General features: G+C 29.0%; 1 protein-coding gene and 1 pseudogene across 1 annotated transcript in view; one reads left to right on the top strand and one right to left on the bottom strand.

Moving 5' to 3' along the window:
* LOC142326959 (activating signal cointegrator 1 complex subunit 3-like) overlaps positions 1 to 13,954 on the top strand; it is a 104,962-nt pseudogene that overhangs the window by 2,772 nt on the left and 88,236 nt on the right.
* Positions 5,288 to 13,954, bottom strand: part of LOC142326960 (hatching enzyme 1.2-like) — a 35,813-nt gene continuing 27,146 nt past the window's right edge. The window contains exons 2-4 of the mRNA XM_075369692.1: positions 10,695 to 10,891; positions 7,444 to 7,543; positions 5,288 to 5,462 (exon numbers count right to left, since the gene is read on the bottom strand). Coding sequence (XP_075225807.1) covers positions 5,288 to 5,462; positions 7,444 to 7,543; positions 10,695 to 10,891 — 472 coding nt within the window. The remainder of the gene's footprint in view (positions 5,463 to 7,443; positions 7,544 to 10,694; positions 10,892 to 13,954) is intronic.

Raw genomic sequence — 13,954 nt, 5'->3', positions numbered from 1 at the left:
AACTGAGGAGTAAGAAAATTTTGAAGCATGTTCAGATAAGTGGTAGCATTTACAGTTGTCTCCTTGAAGAAGAACAGGCTATTCTATCTGGAAGAACAATATATCTCAACGAAAGTTTAATCTTTTTCCACCAAGCCACTTCTTCACAATTGAAATAGGTAATAAAATGGTTGTGCTAAGTGAGGATGCAGAAAAATTTATAGCATAATTCAAACAATGTTTTTGTTGCAATTGTAGAAAGAGTTCAATGGTTTATGTCTTATAGAAATACAACCTTCTTTTTACACAGGATTAGGTCATTTTTTTCTTTATTTTCTCATTTAGATGAACCAGCAAAGATGAATAACATTGCTGTTGTGTTATTGTTTTACTGTTCTCCAGGAAGGTAATATGCCATGAACACCCCAAAAGATAGAACCCATCACCTTGCTGCTGTTGGAATAGTTGTCTTTGGAACAAGTTCCCTTCCCTGCAACCCAATGTTTTGACTTACTTCAGGTTAGTAGTGTTGTATGCAAGGTTCATCATTTGTATGAGACTTTGAAAAAATTCCTTGTGATTATGTCGAAAAACCCTAAACCTTGCCTAGAAATGTTTGACCTATTGTGAATAAATACAATGGCCATCTTGGATCTGTTTTCACATATGTAAAAATATTCATATAAAAAAATAATATCATTTATATATGTTCATATAAAATGTGATACACCTGTTCATTTGAGATGTGTCTATTTTTATCTTAGCAGTCTCAAGCACTTGTGTCACCATATCATGTTTTTTTGTTTTTTTTTCAATAATCTTTGAAATTATAACCTTATTAGCCTGTTTTGAACATTCAGTGTTTTTTACTTACTTGTATGAAGAAAGGAAGAATTGTGAACAAAAAATTTATGTTTTCAGATTTCAACGGAAATATCCATTTTGACCATCCCTGAATTCATTTTGATTAGTTTCAGCATGTTGTTTGTATGTATGTATCTCGCATAACTAAAAAATGATTAGGTGTAGGTTGTTGAAATTTTGGATTTAAGACTGCTGTAACATCTAGTTATGCATCCTCCTTTTGATTGAACCAATTGAATGAACCAAAAGTGTCCAAAAAAGCCCAAAAAAAAATTAGATTTTGGACTTTTTCTTAACTGCAGTAATAAGCTCCATTGAGAGCTTTTCAGCGATATGTCATAAGTGGTACTTATTTTCATTGGTTCCATAGTTATAGCCAAATAAAATTTTAATTAATGAAATATTTGGATTCTAGAAGAAGGCACATCGGTTCAAATCAGACATAATCTTTTTTTTTTAAATTTAAATATATTGATTTATTAATTATTTTTTTTAGCCTCTCATTGTAAAAAATTTTTTATGATGAATAAAAAATTATTCAAAAATAGTACACTGCCATAGTGATATCATTATGAAATAATGGCTTTAAATAATGTATTAACATCTTAAAAAAAATTATATTGTCTGAAACAATTTAGCATTTCAATCACAAAATGGAATTTTGTGGGATGGTAAGGGATGGTCATTGGTCAAAATGGATATTTCTGTTGAAATCTGGAAACTGAAATTTTTTGTGATCGCAATACTTCCTTTACTTCATACAAGGAAGTAAAAAATACTGAATGTTTGAAACAGGTTAATAAGGTTACAACTTCAAAGATTATTGAAAAAAAAACATGATATAGTAATACAAGTGCTTGAGATTGCTAAGATAATAATAGACACATCTCAAATGAACAGGTGCATTACACTTTATTTGAATATTTATAAAATTATTCAATAATAACAATAAAAAAAGATATGAAAAATATCAGAAATTTTTAATGAAATAAAATTTTATGTACTTTTCATTTTTTTTAAATGTGTAAAATTTTCATAAAGGTAGATTTTATTTTTATGTAGTACATATTTATGTTTGATTTTAGGGTCAATCCATTTGAAGTGACCCAAGGGTGGTTGCTTGACCATTAAACAAAAATTAAAACTAACCCAATTTTTTCCTACATGTCTTGGACCCTAAAACTATTTTTTTTTTAATTTTTTCTATTTAAGCGGTTACCTGTGGCTGCCATTTTTGTTAGTGTGCACACCTATTTTTGTGATTGTAAGGGTTTATGGAAAAAATCTAAAAAACTATTGGTCCTAGAAGGATGAAACAAAAAGAAATTTATTCATATTTTCTCAAGGTAAAAGTTTAAACTAGTGATTTATTTACCTATCTTTCTTCATTCTATGAGATAATTACCAATAAAGTTGAACATGAAAAACGGTGAAATTTCACTTTTGGTAATATTTTCAAGAGACAGGGATGGTATAAACAGTTTGAAGTATGTTTTTGTATCTAGGTGTATGTTAGTAGTTTTACCATAAATAATATTAATGGGGTAATAATGATATACTTACCCCTAAATGTCTATGAATTAAAAAATTTTTTTTTTTTTTTAATTCAAATTTTGGCTTAAAATAACTCTGATGGGGATGGTGATAAAAATCTCAAATTTGCACAACTTACAGTGTTTTTGTAGATGTTTATGGCAGATAAAAAGTTTCTTGTGTATTGTACTAATAAAAAAGTTATATCCTCTCAAAAATCATGAATAACCTGTTAAAAGTGACAACATTTTGACTCGCTAAATAAGTGTTCCAAGGGGGTTTCTTATCTTCTTGGCACTTTAATATTTTTGGTACTTACATATTAACGCCACCGCAGCTACAGCTGCTGTTTAGGTTATGTTGACTTCGTGTACTGACAAATCGTATGTATATTAAAATAACCTAACTAAATATAATCTACGCTCGCTTCGCCTGCCAACCTCTTATAATTAACATTAAATGTGCATAATATATACAACTTATTAATAATGTAACCTTAATGTTATAGCACCGAAATCCAATTAATGTTAATCCACCGAAATCCGATTGACTACTTTGTTTATAAATAAAGCTGTAACTGCGGTGGTGTTAATACGTAAGAGGTTAGCAAGCGTAGGTTATATTTAGTTAGGTTATTTTGATGTACGTACGATTTGTCAGTACACGAAGTCAACAGCAGCTGTAGCTGTTAAGTCAAAAGTCAGCTGCAGCTGTAGCTGTACAGCTGCCTAAACAGCAGCTGTAGCTGCGGTGGCGTTAATACGTAAGTACTATATTTTTATACTTATTACTATAGTTGAAATAGACTTGTTTGAACCATTAAACTGCAGTGTTCATGTTATAACAGGTGCTTGAAGTCATTTCTAGTTGGCAGGAGAATTCATGTTGTGACATGCTCATTTATGCTTGTTGCATCATTTAGCTTTGCAGTTACAGACTGGTCAGTCTGACATTAGTCAGAGACCTGTTCACATATTTACATTCTCAAATTTCATCCTATGTTTGGAAGTGTTTATTAAATAAATAATTTGTACTTAATAATATTATATTTGGAAATTTTAAAATTTTACATTGTCAAGTAATTTCACATAAAACAGTGGAAGAACAATGTTCCACATGAATTTATGTGAATGAAAAGTGTCATAACACTGTATGCCAAAAGAACTCATTAAAATCTGTGAATTTAGTGATGAAAACTAGCAACTTATTTTTTTATGTGTTAATTCAGATATTTGTTACTAGTGTTTGTAAATATCATGAAAAAGGCTTTTGTCAAAATTCAGTCACCTGTATGGACAGTTCTGTTGTGACTCTTTGACAACCCATAAAAAAACAGTTAAAAAAATTTAAGACAAATAATATTAGAGCAAGCTCTTAAAGAATACATATTTCCAATTTTAAATTTAGTTCCTGGAAAGTCTCTTTGTGTTAACTGTTTCAAAAGTATTTTTTCTCAGTAGTATTCTTGAAAAAAGATGTAGGCTACTTATTGAAATCTCAGTTTGGGTAAGTTTTACAAACATTTTTGAATCAAAATTGTATTAGGTTACTCTCTCTGTCTTTCCACTCTTTCTTTTCCTGTTTAGTCTCCAGTAATTATCGTTCAGATTATACTTCAGAGGATGATATGTATGAGTGTAAATGAAGTGTGTGTAGTCTTGTACAGCCTCAGTTTGACCATTCCTGAGATGTGTGGTTAATTGAAACCCAACCACCAAAGAACACCGGTATCCACGATCTAGTATTCAAATCTGTGTAAAAATAACTGACTTTACTAGGACTTGAATACTGGAAATCTCGACTTCCAAATCAGCTGATTTGGGATGTATTAGGTTACTAGTAACGGTTTAGTTATTATATTATGACCTATCATTAATAATTTTAAAACTATTGGATACATGAACTTCAACAACATAGGGACTAAATATAAAAAAAAAAAATATATATAAAAAATGTAAAATGCAAAGAAGACAAGAAACCCCCTTGGAGTATTTATCTGTCAAGTTAAAATGGTATCGCTTTTAACAGTTTTTTATGATTTTTGAGAGGATATAACTTTTAGTACAATACACAAACAAGAAACTTTTTTATTTGCCATAAACATCTACAAAAACACTGTTAGTTGGGCAAATTTGAGATTTTGATCACCACCATCAAAGTTATTTGAAGCCGAAATTGGAATTAAAAAAAAATTAGTTTTCAAAAATTCATAAACATTTAGGGGTAAGTACATCACCATTAATATTATTTATGGTAAAACTACTAACGTACATCTAGATATAAAAAAATAATTCAAACTGTGCGCACGCGCCATCCCTGCCTCTTGAAAAAAATTACCAAAAGTGTAATTTCGCTGTGTTTCATGTTTTACTTTATTTGTAATTTTCTCATAGAAAGAAGAGAGATAGTAAATCAACCGCTGAACCGATCTTTTACCTTGAGAGAATATGATTAAATTGCTTTGTTTCATCCTTCCAGTACCAATAGTTTTTAGTTATGATTTTTCCCATAAACCCTTTCAAAAAGTAGGTGTGCGCACCATAACAAAAATAGCCACTACAGGTAAACTGCTTAAGGTAAAAAAAAAAAAAAATAAATAAATAAAAATAGTTTTAAGGTCCTGAAACATGTTGGAAACAAGATGGTAAGTTTCAATTTTTTTTGAATTAGTCAAGCAATCGCTTATGTTTTTTTTGAGTCACTTCAAATGATCCTTTATTCTGTTCGGTTTTTCTGTTATTTTTGCATTTTTTATATAATCTTATTGACATTTATCATAATAAAAACTTGTTAAATTGTATTATATTTATTGAGCTTACAGATTGAAATTTCTAAATAAACTATTTTAAATCACAGTAACGGTATACAAATTTTCAGAAAAAACTTTAAAAAAATTATTGCTATTATTATTTTAAAGCCCCAAGAAGTTACATATATTATAATATTTTCTTTGTAACTTTTTTGTTTTGTCTAAGCATCCGTAAAGTTGATTTACTTTCAAACAGTCTGTTTTACTGAGCATTTTACGCTGTCCAAGTTTGGCTCCTGGGTATTTTGCTGTTATTGTTGGCTTACTTTTGTTGGCGCTGTGAAAAAGAAGAAAAAAATTACTTTTGTTTGTTACAGATTGTTTGAATGTTTACAGATTGTTTGAAGTTATTCTGCAAGTTATGAGTTATTTTGTATTCTGTTCTACAAAAGGAAGTAATAAGAACACAATATTATATTTGTAAAGTTAAATATTCAGCATTGTGTCATCCTTTCAACATTATTCAGAACGTGAGTCTAGATTTTACTGATTTTACTCTTCTTGTACTTATCTGTTGTATGAAAAGTACAGACCGGTAGATATTTAACTCCCCGTGTTTCATTTTTTAATGTTATAATCAAACTGTTATAATATAAATGATTTGCTTTTATTTTAAAAAGATCCTCTGTCTTTAAACCCTTTGAAAAAGGGGCTTAAGTCAAGTAACACTGGTTTTAGGGTAAAAAACTTGTTCTATCTCTACCAAAGTTAAATATGTATTATGTTCTAAATACTTTTTGTTTTGCAGCGGCAGTAATTTTAATATTGGGATAATATCATGAGGTCTGGTCCTTGTATAATCAAGTAATTAATATGTCTACTTTATGTTTACAATCTGTGTTCTGGATACACTGCACATAAATTGCGTGTGCTTATCGTAGAGCTTCGTTTTATAATGATGCATTTATTTATGTAATCCTTTGTTCAGGGCTACTGCTTTTCAATTATTTTTTTTTTTGTTACTCAATTCGCTATTCTAAGATTTTGAATCCAAAATCATGTAACGAAAAACTGTATAAGAAAGATATCTCTGACCTTTTACAGTAAGCAGGTACCACCTGTTTTTTTTCTCAAAAATAGCAGTAAAAGCACACATGTTTACATTTATATAACAATAACCAAATAACATTTTTACACAAGGACCAGTTTTCCATATTAACAATCAATCTTGAATTGTATATTTTTTTTATTTTTACTCGTTGATTTTATTCAAACATGGGTCTTCAGATGTACCTTAGAGAGGTCCAGTATAATTATAATTGCTTATAATTATAAATGTAATCTAATAAAATTTAACCTACGTTCTCTTTGCTCGCTAATCTTGACTAGTGAGCGTAGGTTAAGTTTGGTTAGATTATATTTATAATTTCTCTGCAAATACCTCCAAGTACCCACTGATTTGGAAGAGAAAGAAAAGCGGTACCTGATTACCAAAAAGGTTCAATATCTGTCTTGGATAGTAGGAGATAGAATGAAAATGAAGCTTTTTAGTGTTGGAGATTGACTTGCAGATTTTCATTGCTATATTTGAAAATTTTGAGATTTGTTCTGAAATAGATTCTGGTACGTTGTTATTATATTTGTGCACCTGAAACAGTCACCATTACTAATTTACTTTTCTGGTAGTTTTAGTATACCGTATTACGGGGAAGGTACGGTAATTGTACCATTAAAATCACGTTTTTTGTTTTATGGATTCACGGTGGGGGGGGGGTCAATAAACAGCATGAAAGGTAAAAGAGGATAAATTCCGTTTGGATCAATCTAAGGGATAAGCTGATCGAGGGGATCATCGGTCATATCCTGGCCGGAAATGTTTTAATGGAAATTTTACTTTCTTTGATTTTTAAAGCTATTTAAAGGATGAGAATTTTCTTAGAAAAATTTTCTCAGAATGACTTCTAGATTTAGAAATAACAATTTTAGTTGAGAATTTTCTATTTCTTTCAGATTTCTTTGTTTCCATTCAAACTTTGTTCGCGAAAAAGCATCAGGTATTATTGTTATGTTCATATGAGCGCGCGTTAGAATCGGTTATGACTAATACTTAAGCGGCTTTCTGAACCCATCGATAAGTCAATGTAAAGAATTGACTGAAAACTTTCTTCGTAAAAGAAAAATTATTCCAAGAAATTTCAGCCGCGTTAGCGTTGATTTTTTTTATTTGCTTTTGTATACTAGGAACAGTAAAAGTTATTTTATTCTAATAAGATAAAGTAAGATTAAGTAAAAGTATAAATAAATATATAAAAGTTTACCTGAAAAAATATTTGCCGTAATGCATTATACTGTCGTAGTCGTATTCAAATATATATGATGTATTGTCCAAACTTTGTTTATCAAAATTGTTACGAAATTCTGAAAGTAATGATTGTTAATTATTACAGATTATTGAAACGTTTAAATTTTCTTAAAAATATAATTAAACTATTTAAAAAGAGTACCGTAATTGATATTTATTACGTAATGTCTTAAAAATTAAATTTAAAGTTAGCTGGTTATTTTCCTTTTTTATGGCATTTTTTTATCAATCCATGAGAGATTAGATATACTAAAAGACAGAATAGGCTTATAGTCAGGGGCTACATCGATTAAATGATAAGTTAGTCTAAAATTTAGAAATACATGCGTTAATTAAAGCATCAATATGCTTTAATTAAAAATAGTTGTAGTAATCATAAATTCACATCGGCTTTTAATATATTCCACGGTAATCACTTCTTCAGCGATCGGATGATTAGTGTTATTTTAACGGTTCAAGTACTGTTATCAGAAATCGATTGATGCGAGTGAAATTGTACAGCGTTGTTTAACTTTAATCTTCAGGGTATCAATTTATTATTGAGTTTGGCTTCAGCCAGAAACATTTTATCTATCCTTCACTTCCATTAATTTCCTGGATACTACTTCTTAGTTATTCCAGAGTTGTGGAACTATTAAATAATAAAGGGTTTGCAATCTACTACCTCTGAACGGTCTTTTCGGCTACTTTCTTTTTAAATTTTTTACAACGTTCATCATATTTTAAGGCGCATTATCGCCATATTTATAGGAAAAGTTGTATTTGATGATTAACAATTAATTTCATTTCGGTGAACAAATTTTTCTCTGCGATTTCTGCTGTGGTATCGCGTTCAGACTGTTGAATTTACTGAACACAATTAAAAAATAGAATTATTGATGTTTCTTAAAGAGTTAAATATAAATTTTGAAATTTAGTAGTTCTTTTATAAAACTATTTGAATAAATTTGAGTTATTGTTGAGTTGTTCTACAAATCTGAGAATTCTGAGATTATAATTAGCGATTTACCTTTGGGTAAAATTTAGACATTTAGATAATGTTAGTATGTTATTATATATTCCTTATAACATTTTTTTTTTTTTACTTATTTTAGCAATTTTTTAAGTCTGAAAAGTAGAGTGCATTGCAGTGATGCGAATTAAATACCCTAGAGAGATGACAACAGCTCAGAACTCTTGAGAAAAGTGAATCTGATTTCCAGAAATACCATAAATCTATTAATTTATGATTACAATTGTAAATTATTGTAATTTTTTTTAAATACTTCCGTTTTAGATGTATGTGTAGGCAATAGTTCGAAACCGACGTAAAAAGTGGATTATACAGTACACTCAGAATGAAATTTATACGTGTACAAGTACTAGTACAGGTAATTTGTCATCAAAATAAGCTGTATTTGAAAATCCTTACCTACCGATTGATCTTTTGTCCATGCGTTAGTGGTGATGAGGGAAGGTTAACTCCAGATTTCTAGATTTTTAACATCCCCCCTCCCATAGATTTTTGAAAAACTCAAAAAGTTTTTGAAATGCGTTTTCCTCTGAATCTATGCATTTTAGAGAAAAGTTAGAGGAAATTGTAGAGGATATTCTCTTGTACAATTAATGTCTTTGAAGTTATGCCGTATAATTTGAAATTGTAATACTATGTGACGCTGAAGTTGTAAAAAACGTTTTTTTTTTCGGTTTTTTCACCAGAAAAAATTGTTTTTCGTCTGTATTGCATTTAAAAAAGTTGTTAATCTCAAAAAAACAGACAACTTTTATTCAAATAATTTTCTTGTACGGCTTAGCATTCAAGAGTTATAGCGGTACAATGGCAACGCAGCGGTCCTATTGTTACTGTAGCCGGGGAGATCGGCATTGTTCAGCGACTAGACCGGTTTCGAACGGTGCCGAATTCACAACATTTTCACACTTTCACAAGCTACAGCTCCAAAACGGTAAGTCGTACAAGAAAATTGTTTAAATAAAAGTTGTCTGTTTTTTGAGATAAACAACTTTTCCAAGTGCAATACAGACGAAAAACAATTTTTTCCGGTGAAAAAACCGAATAAAACACGTTTTTTACAACTTCAGCGCCACCTAGTATTTCAATTTTAAATTATATAGCATAACTTCAAATACACTAATTGTAGAGGAGAATGTCCTCTACATTTTTTTGTTTGAAAAACTTTTCTCTAAAATGCATAGATTCAGAGAAAAACGCATTTCAAAAACTTTTTTTCAAAAATCTATGGGAGGGGAGTTAGAAATCTGGAGTTAAGCTTCCCTCATCACCCTTAACATATGAACAAAACATCAATCGGTAGGTAAGGATTTTCAAATAAAAATACAAATTGTCTGTACTATACGTGGTTTCATTGAACTTGGAATTTTTTTCAAAAATTTGGTATCCCACTCCTTCCAAAATGATTAATAACTATTGAAAATCGTTACTGAGAGTAAAATGTAACTGAAATTTTAGAATATAGTTTTCTATAATTTATGCATATTTTATATATTAGCCCTTAGTTTTACTACTGAAAAACATACAATTATTCAAGATGATTTGATTTTACTTCGTGAAGAATGAATTTTTCTAAATTGTAACAGAATATTGAGGTTAAGTTAAAATTTGGTCTTAATATGTTGATTTTTTTTTTTTAATAATATTTTTTACATTCAACAAATGATTTAAGATGCAAACACTCAAGTTTTTAAAAGTTTGGTTGTTCACCAGTTTTTCAAATACTGAACAAACGGGAAGCGACTTCTGTTCATAATGGTAAAAGCTTTCGTCTATATTTTCCTTTGTAGTTCAAATATTCTTAGTTCATTTTATTAAAACTTATAAATATTTTAAACCGCAAGCCAAGAAAAAAAAGAAAATATTAAATTAAAAGTTTTTATACTTTCTTAGTAATCTTTTCAGTCGCTCTTGCAGCATTCTTAGATTACTGAAGATGAGTGAAAATCATCACTTAAAATGGAATAAAACTACTATTTTTAAAGAGATTTGATTTAATCTGTTGTTTAAAATGGTAGTTTTAAATAATTCTCATCGATTTTCATTTACAGAAACATAAGAAATTTCATTTTTCTATTTCTTATTTTTACCGCACACTCGCACTACAAATAATGAAATTTTGGTTTTTTCATACTTATATATGTATGTATTACCTGTTGATTTAATTTATTGCTGTTTAAAAGTAATAATAAAAATACCTGGTAGAACATTGTCTAAGTGAATCTTTACAAATTTATCTCTGTCAGCCCTTGATTGTTCTTGAAATATTCCTAAAGCGTGAAGTAATTCGTGCATTGCACGTCCTTCATTTCCTAAACAGTTAGGTCCTTTTGCATCCGGGGGTTGTAGTGATACTATCTGTGGTCCACCAAAACGTCCAACAAATGACCAGCAACTGTCACATAAAAAAAAAATTAATTATATTGACTTTTGTGACCTAATAAAAAAAAAAGATAAGACAGTTGTCTTACAACTGTATCCTACATCAGAAACAACCCATAGTTGTCCTACAACTGTGGGTTGTTTCTGATGCACGGCTTACACACAACTTAATTTAAAATATTTATCATTTTATTTAAATATAACCTTTTTTCTTTAATTTAATGATTCTAACTAAAAGCGTGCGCGCATTCTGTATTTAATTCGCGTGGATGTGGTAGTACTAGCGGCGACCGTCACTAACTAAACTAATGTAGTTTTACAACTTACATCGAACAAACTTTGCTTGTATGGTCCCCAGCTGATGTAGCCGCGAGGCTTAACGCCTCAGGTACGGAGTCGAACGAGCTCGAGACCAGCCAGACGAGTTACTGTTTTAAATTTGAATCTTAATCATTTATTTAATTCTATCGCTCACCTGTGACGTCACAACGTAGCGGTAGTTTAGATACCCGTAGTTGGGGTGGGGGTGCGAATTTGCAAAATTTTTTTTCAAATTCTGTTATTTTTTAATCGTTAACAAATGTGCTTAAGAAAAATATGACCTTAATTAGGCGAAATCTCGAGATACTGAAGGTGACATTGCTCTACAGCCTCGTCCCTTGACCTTTTAAGTTGAAAATGAATGGCATCGATGTCCCATATATAGAAGTAATCTGATCAAAAGTTTGGTCAAAATCGGTCCAATAGTTTTGGAGATATAAGGTGATAAGGCCGACACCGAACACACACGTACATACGAACATTAACATACGGAAATTTTCATCCGGTTTTTTGGGTTCCTTAGGTGTTGAAACGTCAAGATCCGGTGAAAAACGCGTATGCCCAAATTAGACCGATTACATTACGTACTTTCCCTTCTAGAGATATAGTTTGCTATAACGCTATATAGACGTGAAAGTAAAAAATAAATTATGCTTTTGTACAAATCATTTCTTTTGTACTGCACCGAGTCCGATATTGACTTTTAATATTTTGGGGTAAAATTATTTTAATAACGAATAAATTAAATATTTGTGATATAATTTTCCTACCTTCAGATGGAATACTGGAATGATAAGATCTCAGCTTTCATCTAGCAGTTCCCCGGTTCAAATCCTGATTTGGTTTGGCGATTTTACACACTAAAAAGATTTTTACATCATATTCCCTTACTAAGGTTACTGGGGAATTAGCCGTAATATTTGACCTCCCAATTTCAATTATAATTCAATTAAAAATACTGAATATATGATTTAGAAGTCATAGAATATATAGATTTATCTAATTAGATTCTAAGTTATATCAAGTTACGTTATAGATATACTACTATATGTTTCTGAGTTTTGTGGCTTTAATTTTATATTTATATTTCTTCTGAATAGAATACCACGTTTTTCTCATTTAGTCTTCCTATTTAAGTCTAATGGATTTTTTTAGCTTCTTCCATAAAAAATGTACAAGTACACTGATTACTTGTTCAGAATACAGCACATGTTTTTTGGTAACTATAACAGATTGTTATTGGAAAAATTGCGCTTGGTAAATCTTGTTAGAATTATCAATTCTTTTTAGTTTCAAAAATATTTAAGTTGCATAGTCCTTATAGGTCAATGATAAGCTATTTTATGAAGAAAAATTTGTTTTCCTTTTTGATAAATAAGGTATTCAATTTTATTTTATAAAGAACCAACAAATAATACTATTAATTATCAAACTTAAAATAAAATAAATAAATGGAAAAAATATAGAATCATTTCAGTTAAAAGAAAATAATGAAGTCGCTTGATGTATATAAACATGTTATTATGCAGTTAAACCATTACTAAAATAAATGTTTGCGGCTTATTTATATAGATGCATTTATTATAACAAATTAATCAAGCGATATAAATTGTAAAATTCAATGAAGTTATTTATGTTGGCCAATCATTTGAATTGATATTTTATTTCTTGTAGTTATTAATTTAAAAAATAAATTCTTTCTATGGATATTTTTATTACCGCAAACAGTTCTATTACTCCAGTTAGAAATTATAGCTACAGTGAAAACAAAGTGTAAAATGTGCACAACATTGTTGTAGAAAGTAAAAATTATTTAAATGGTTACATTTTGAAATAAAAATACTGAAAAAGAAGTATAAAGGATACATTTTAAAATACTTATTTCTCAAGTTAATAGCTGAACTGTACTAGAAATATTTTTCTCCTTCTTAAGAAATTGCTAAGTAATACAGGACACTCATTGTTGACTTAAGTAATATTAAGTAATAGAAAGCCATTAGAAAAAAATAATTGTTTTTAATTTTTCAGTTGGCATGTAAAATCCTTTTCCTTCTGAAACGTAACAATGATATTTAATAATATTAGATAGAAGTATTATAATTCCAGCAGTCGTGAAATTATAAAATTAATTGCAAGTTATTAGTTTACTTTTAAAGTAAATAAAAAAAAAAAAAACTCCTGTATTAACCAGTAGACAACATTAACCAAAAAATATTAATAATTCAGTTTTTGTCAACAGAATTTAAATGATATGTTTTAAACTATCCCTTGAGTTTATATTACACTAACAAATTTTGAAATGCTATAAAAAAAAATAGGAAGAAAAAGAAATTAGATTAAGAAAAAACTTTTGTATTTTGCTTTAAACTATCATCTATTTTGCTTAGAATGATGATTTTCATTTTAATACTTCACAGAGAAAAAATTTACATTGGTTATTAGAATTAATTGTTTATGTTATTTGTAGATGTCATATCTATTTCCATTTTTATAACACACTGTAAATACATTTTGTAATATATAGTATGTTATACTATATATTATATGTTTATAGTATATAATATTACAAAAAGGTATATGTATATATATATAATATATATATATATACATATACCTTTTTGTTTTTCAACAACCTTTTTTTCTTAATTTCAAGCTCTGGAATCGGTTCCCAAGTTTTTTCACTTTCTTCCTATATCATTTTGTGTAGGTATATGTATATATAATTACATAAATTAAAATATAAAATCTATAGTTT

Source organism: Lycorma delicatula, chromosome 6, assembly GCF_047948215.1.
Source record: "Lycorma delicatula isolate Av1 chromosome 6, ASM4794821v1, whole genome shotgun sequence".
Taxonomy (NCBI): Eukaryota; Metazoa; Arthropoda; class Insecta; order Hemiptera; family Fulgoridae; genus Lycorma; species Lycorma delicatula.
The sequence above is the reverse complement of the archived record's forward strand: the minus strand, read 5'-3'. Positions and strand labels throughout refer to the sequence as shown.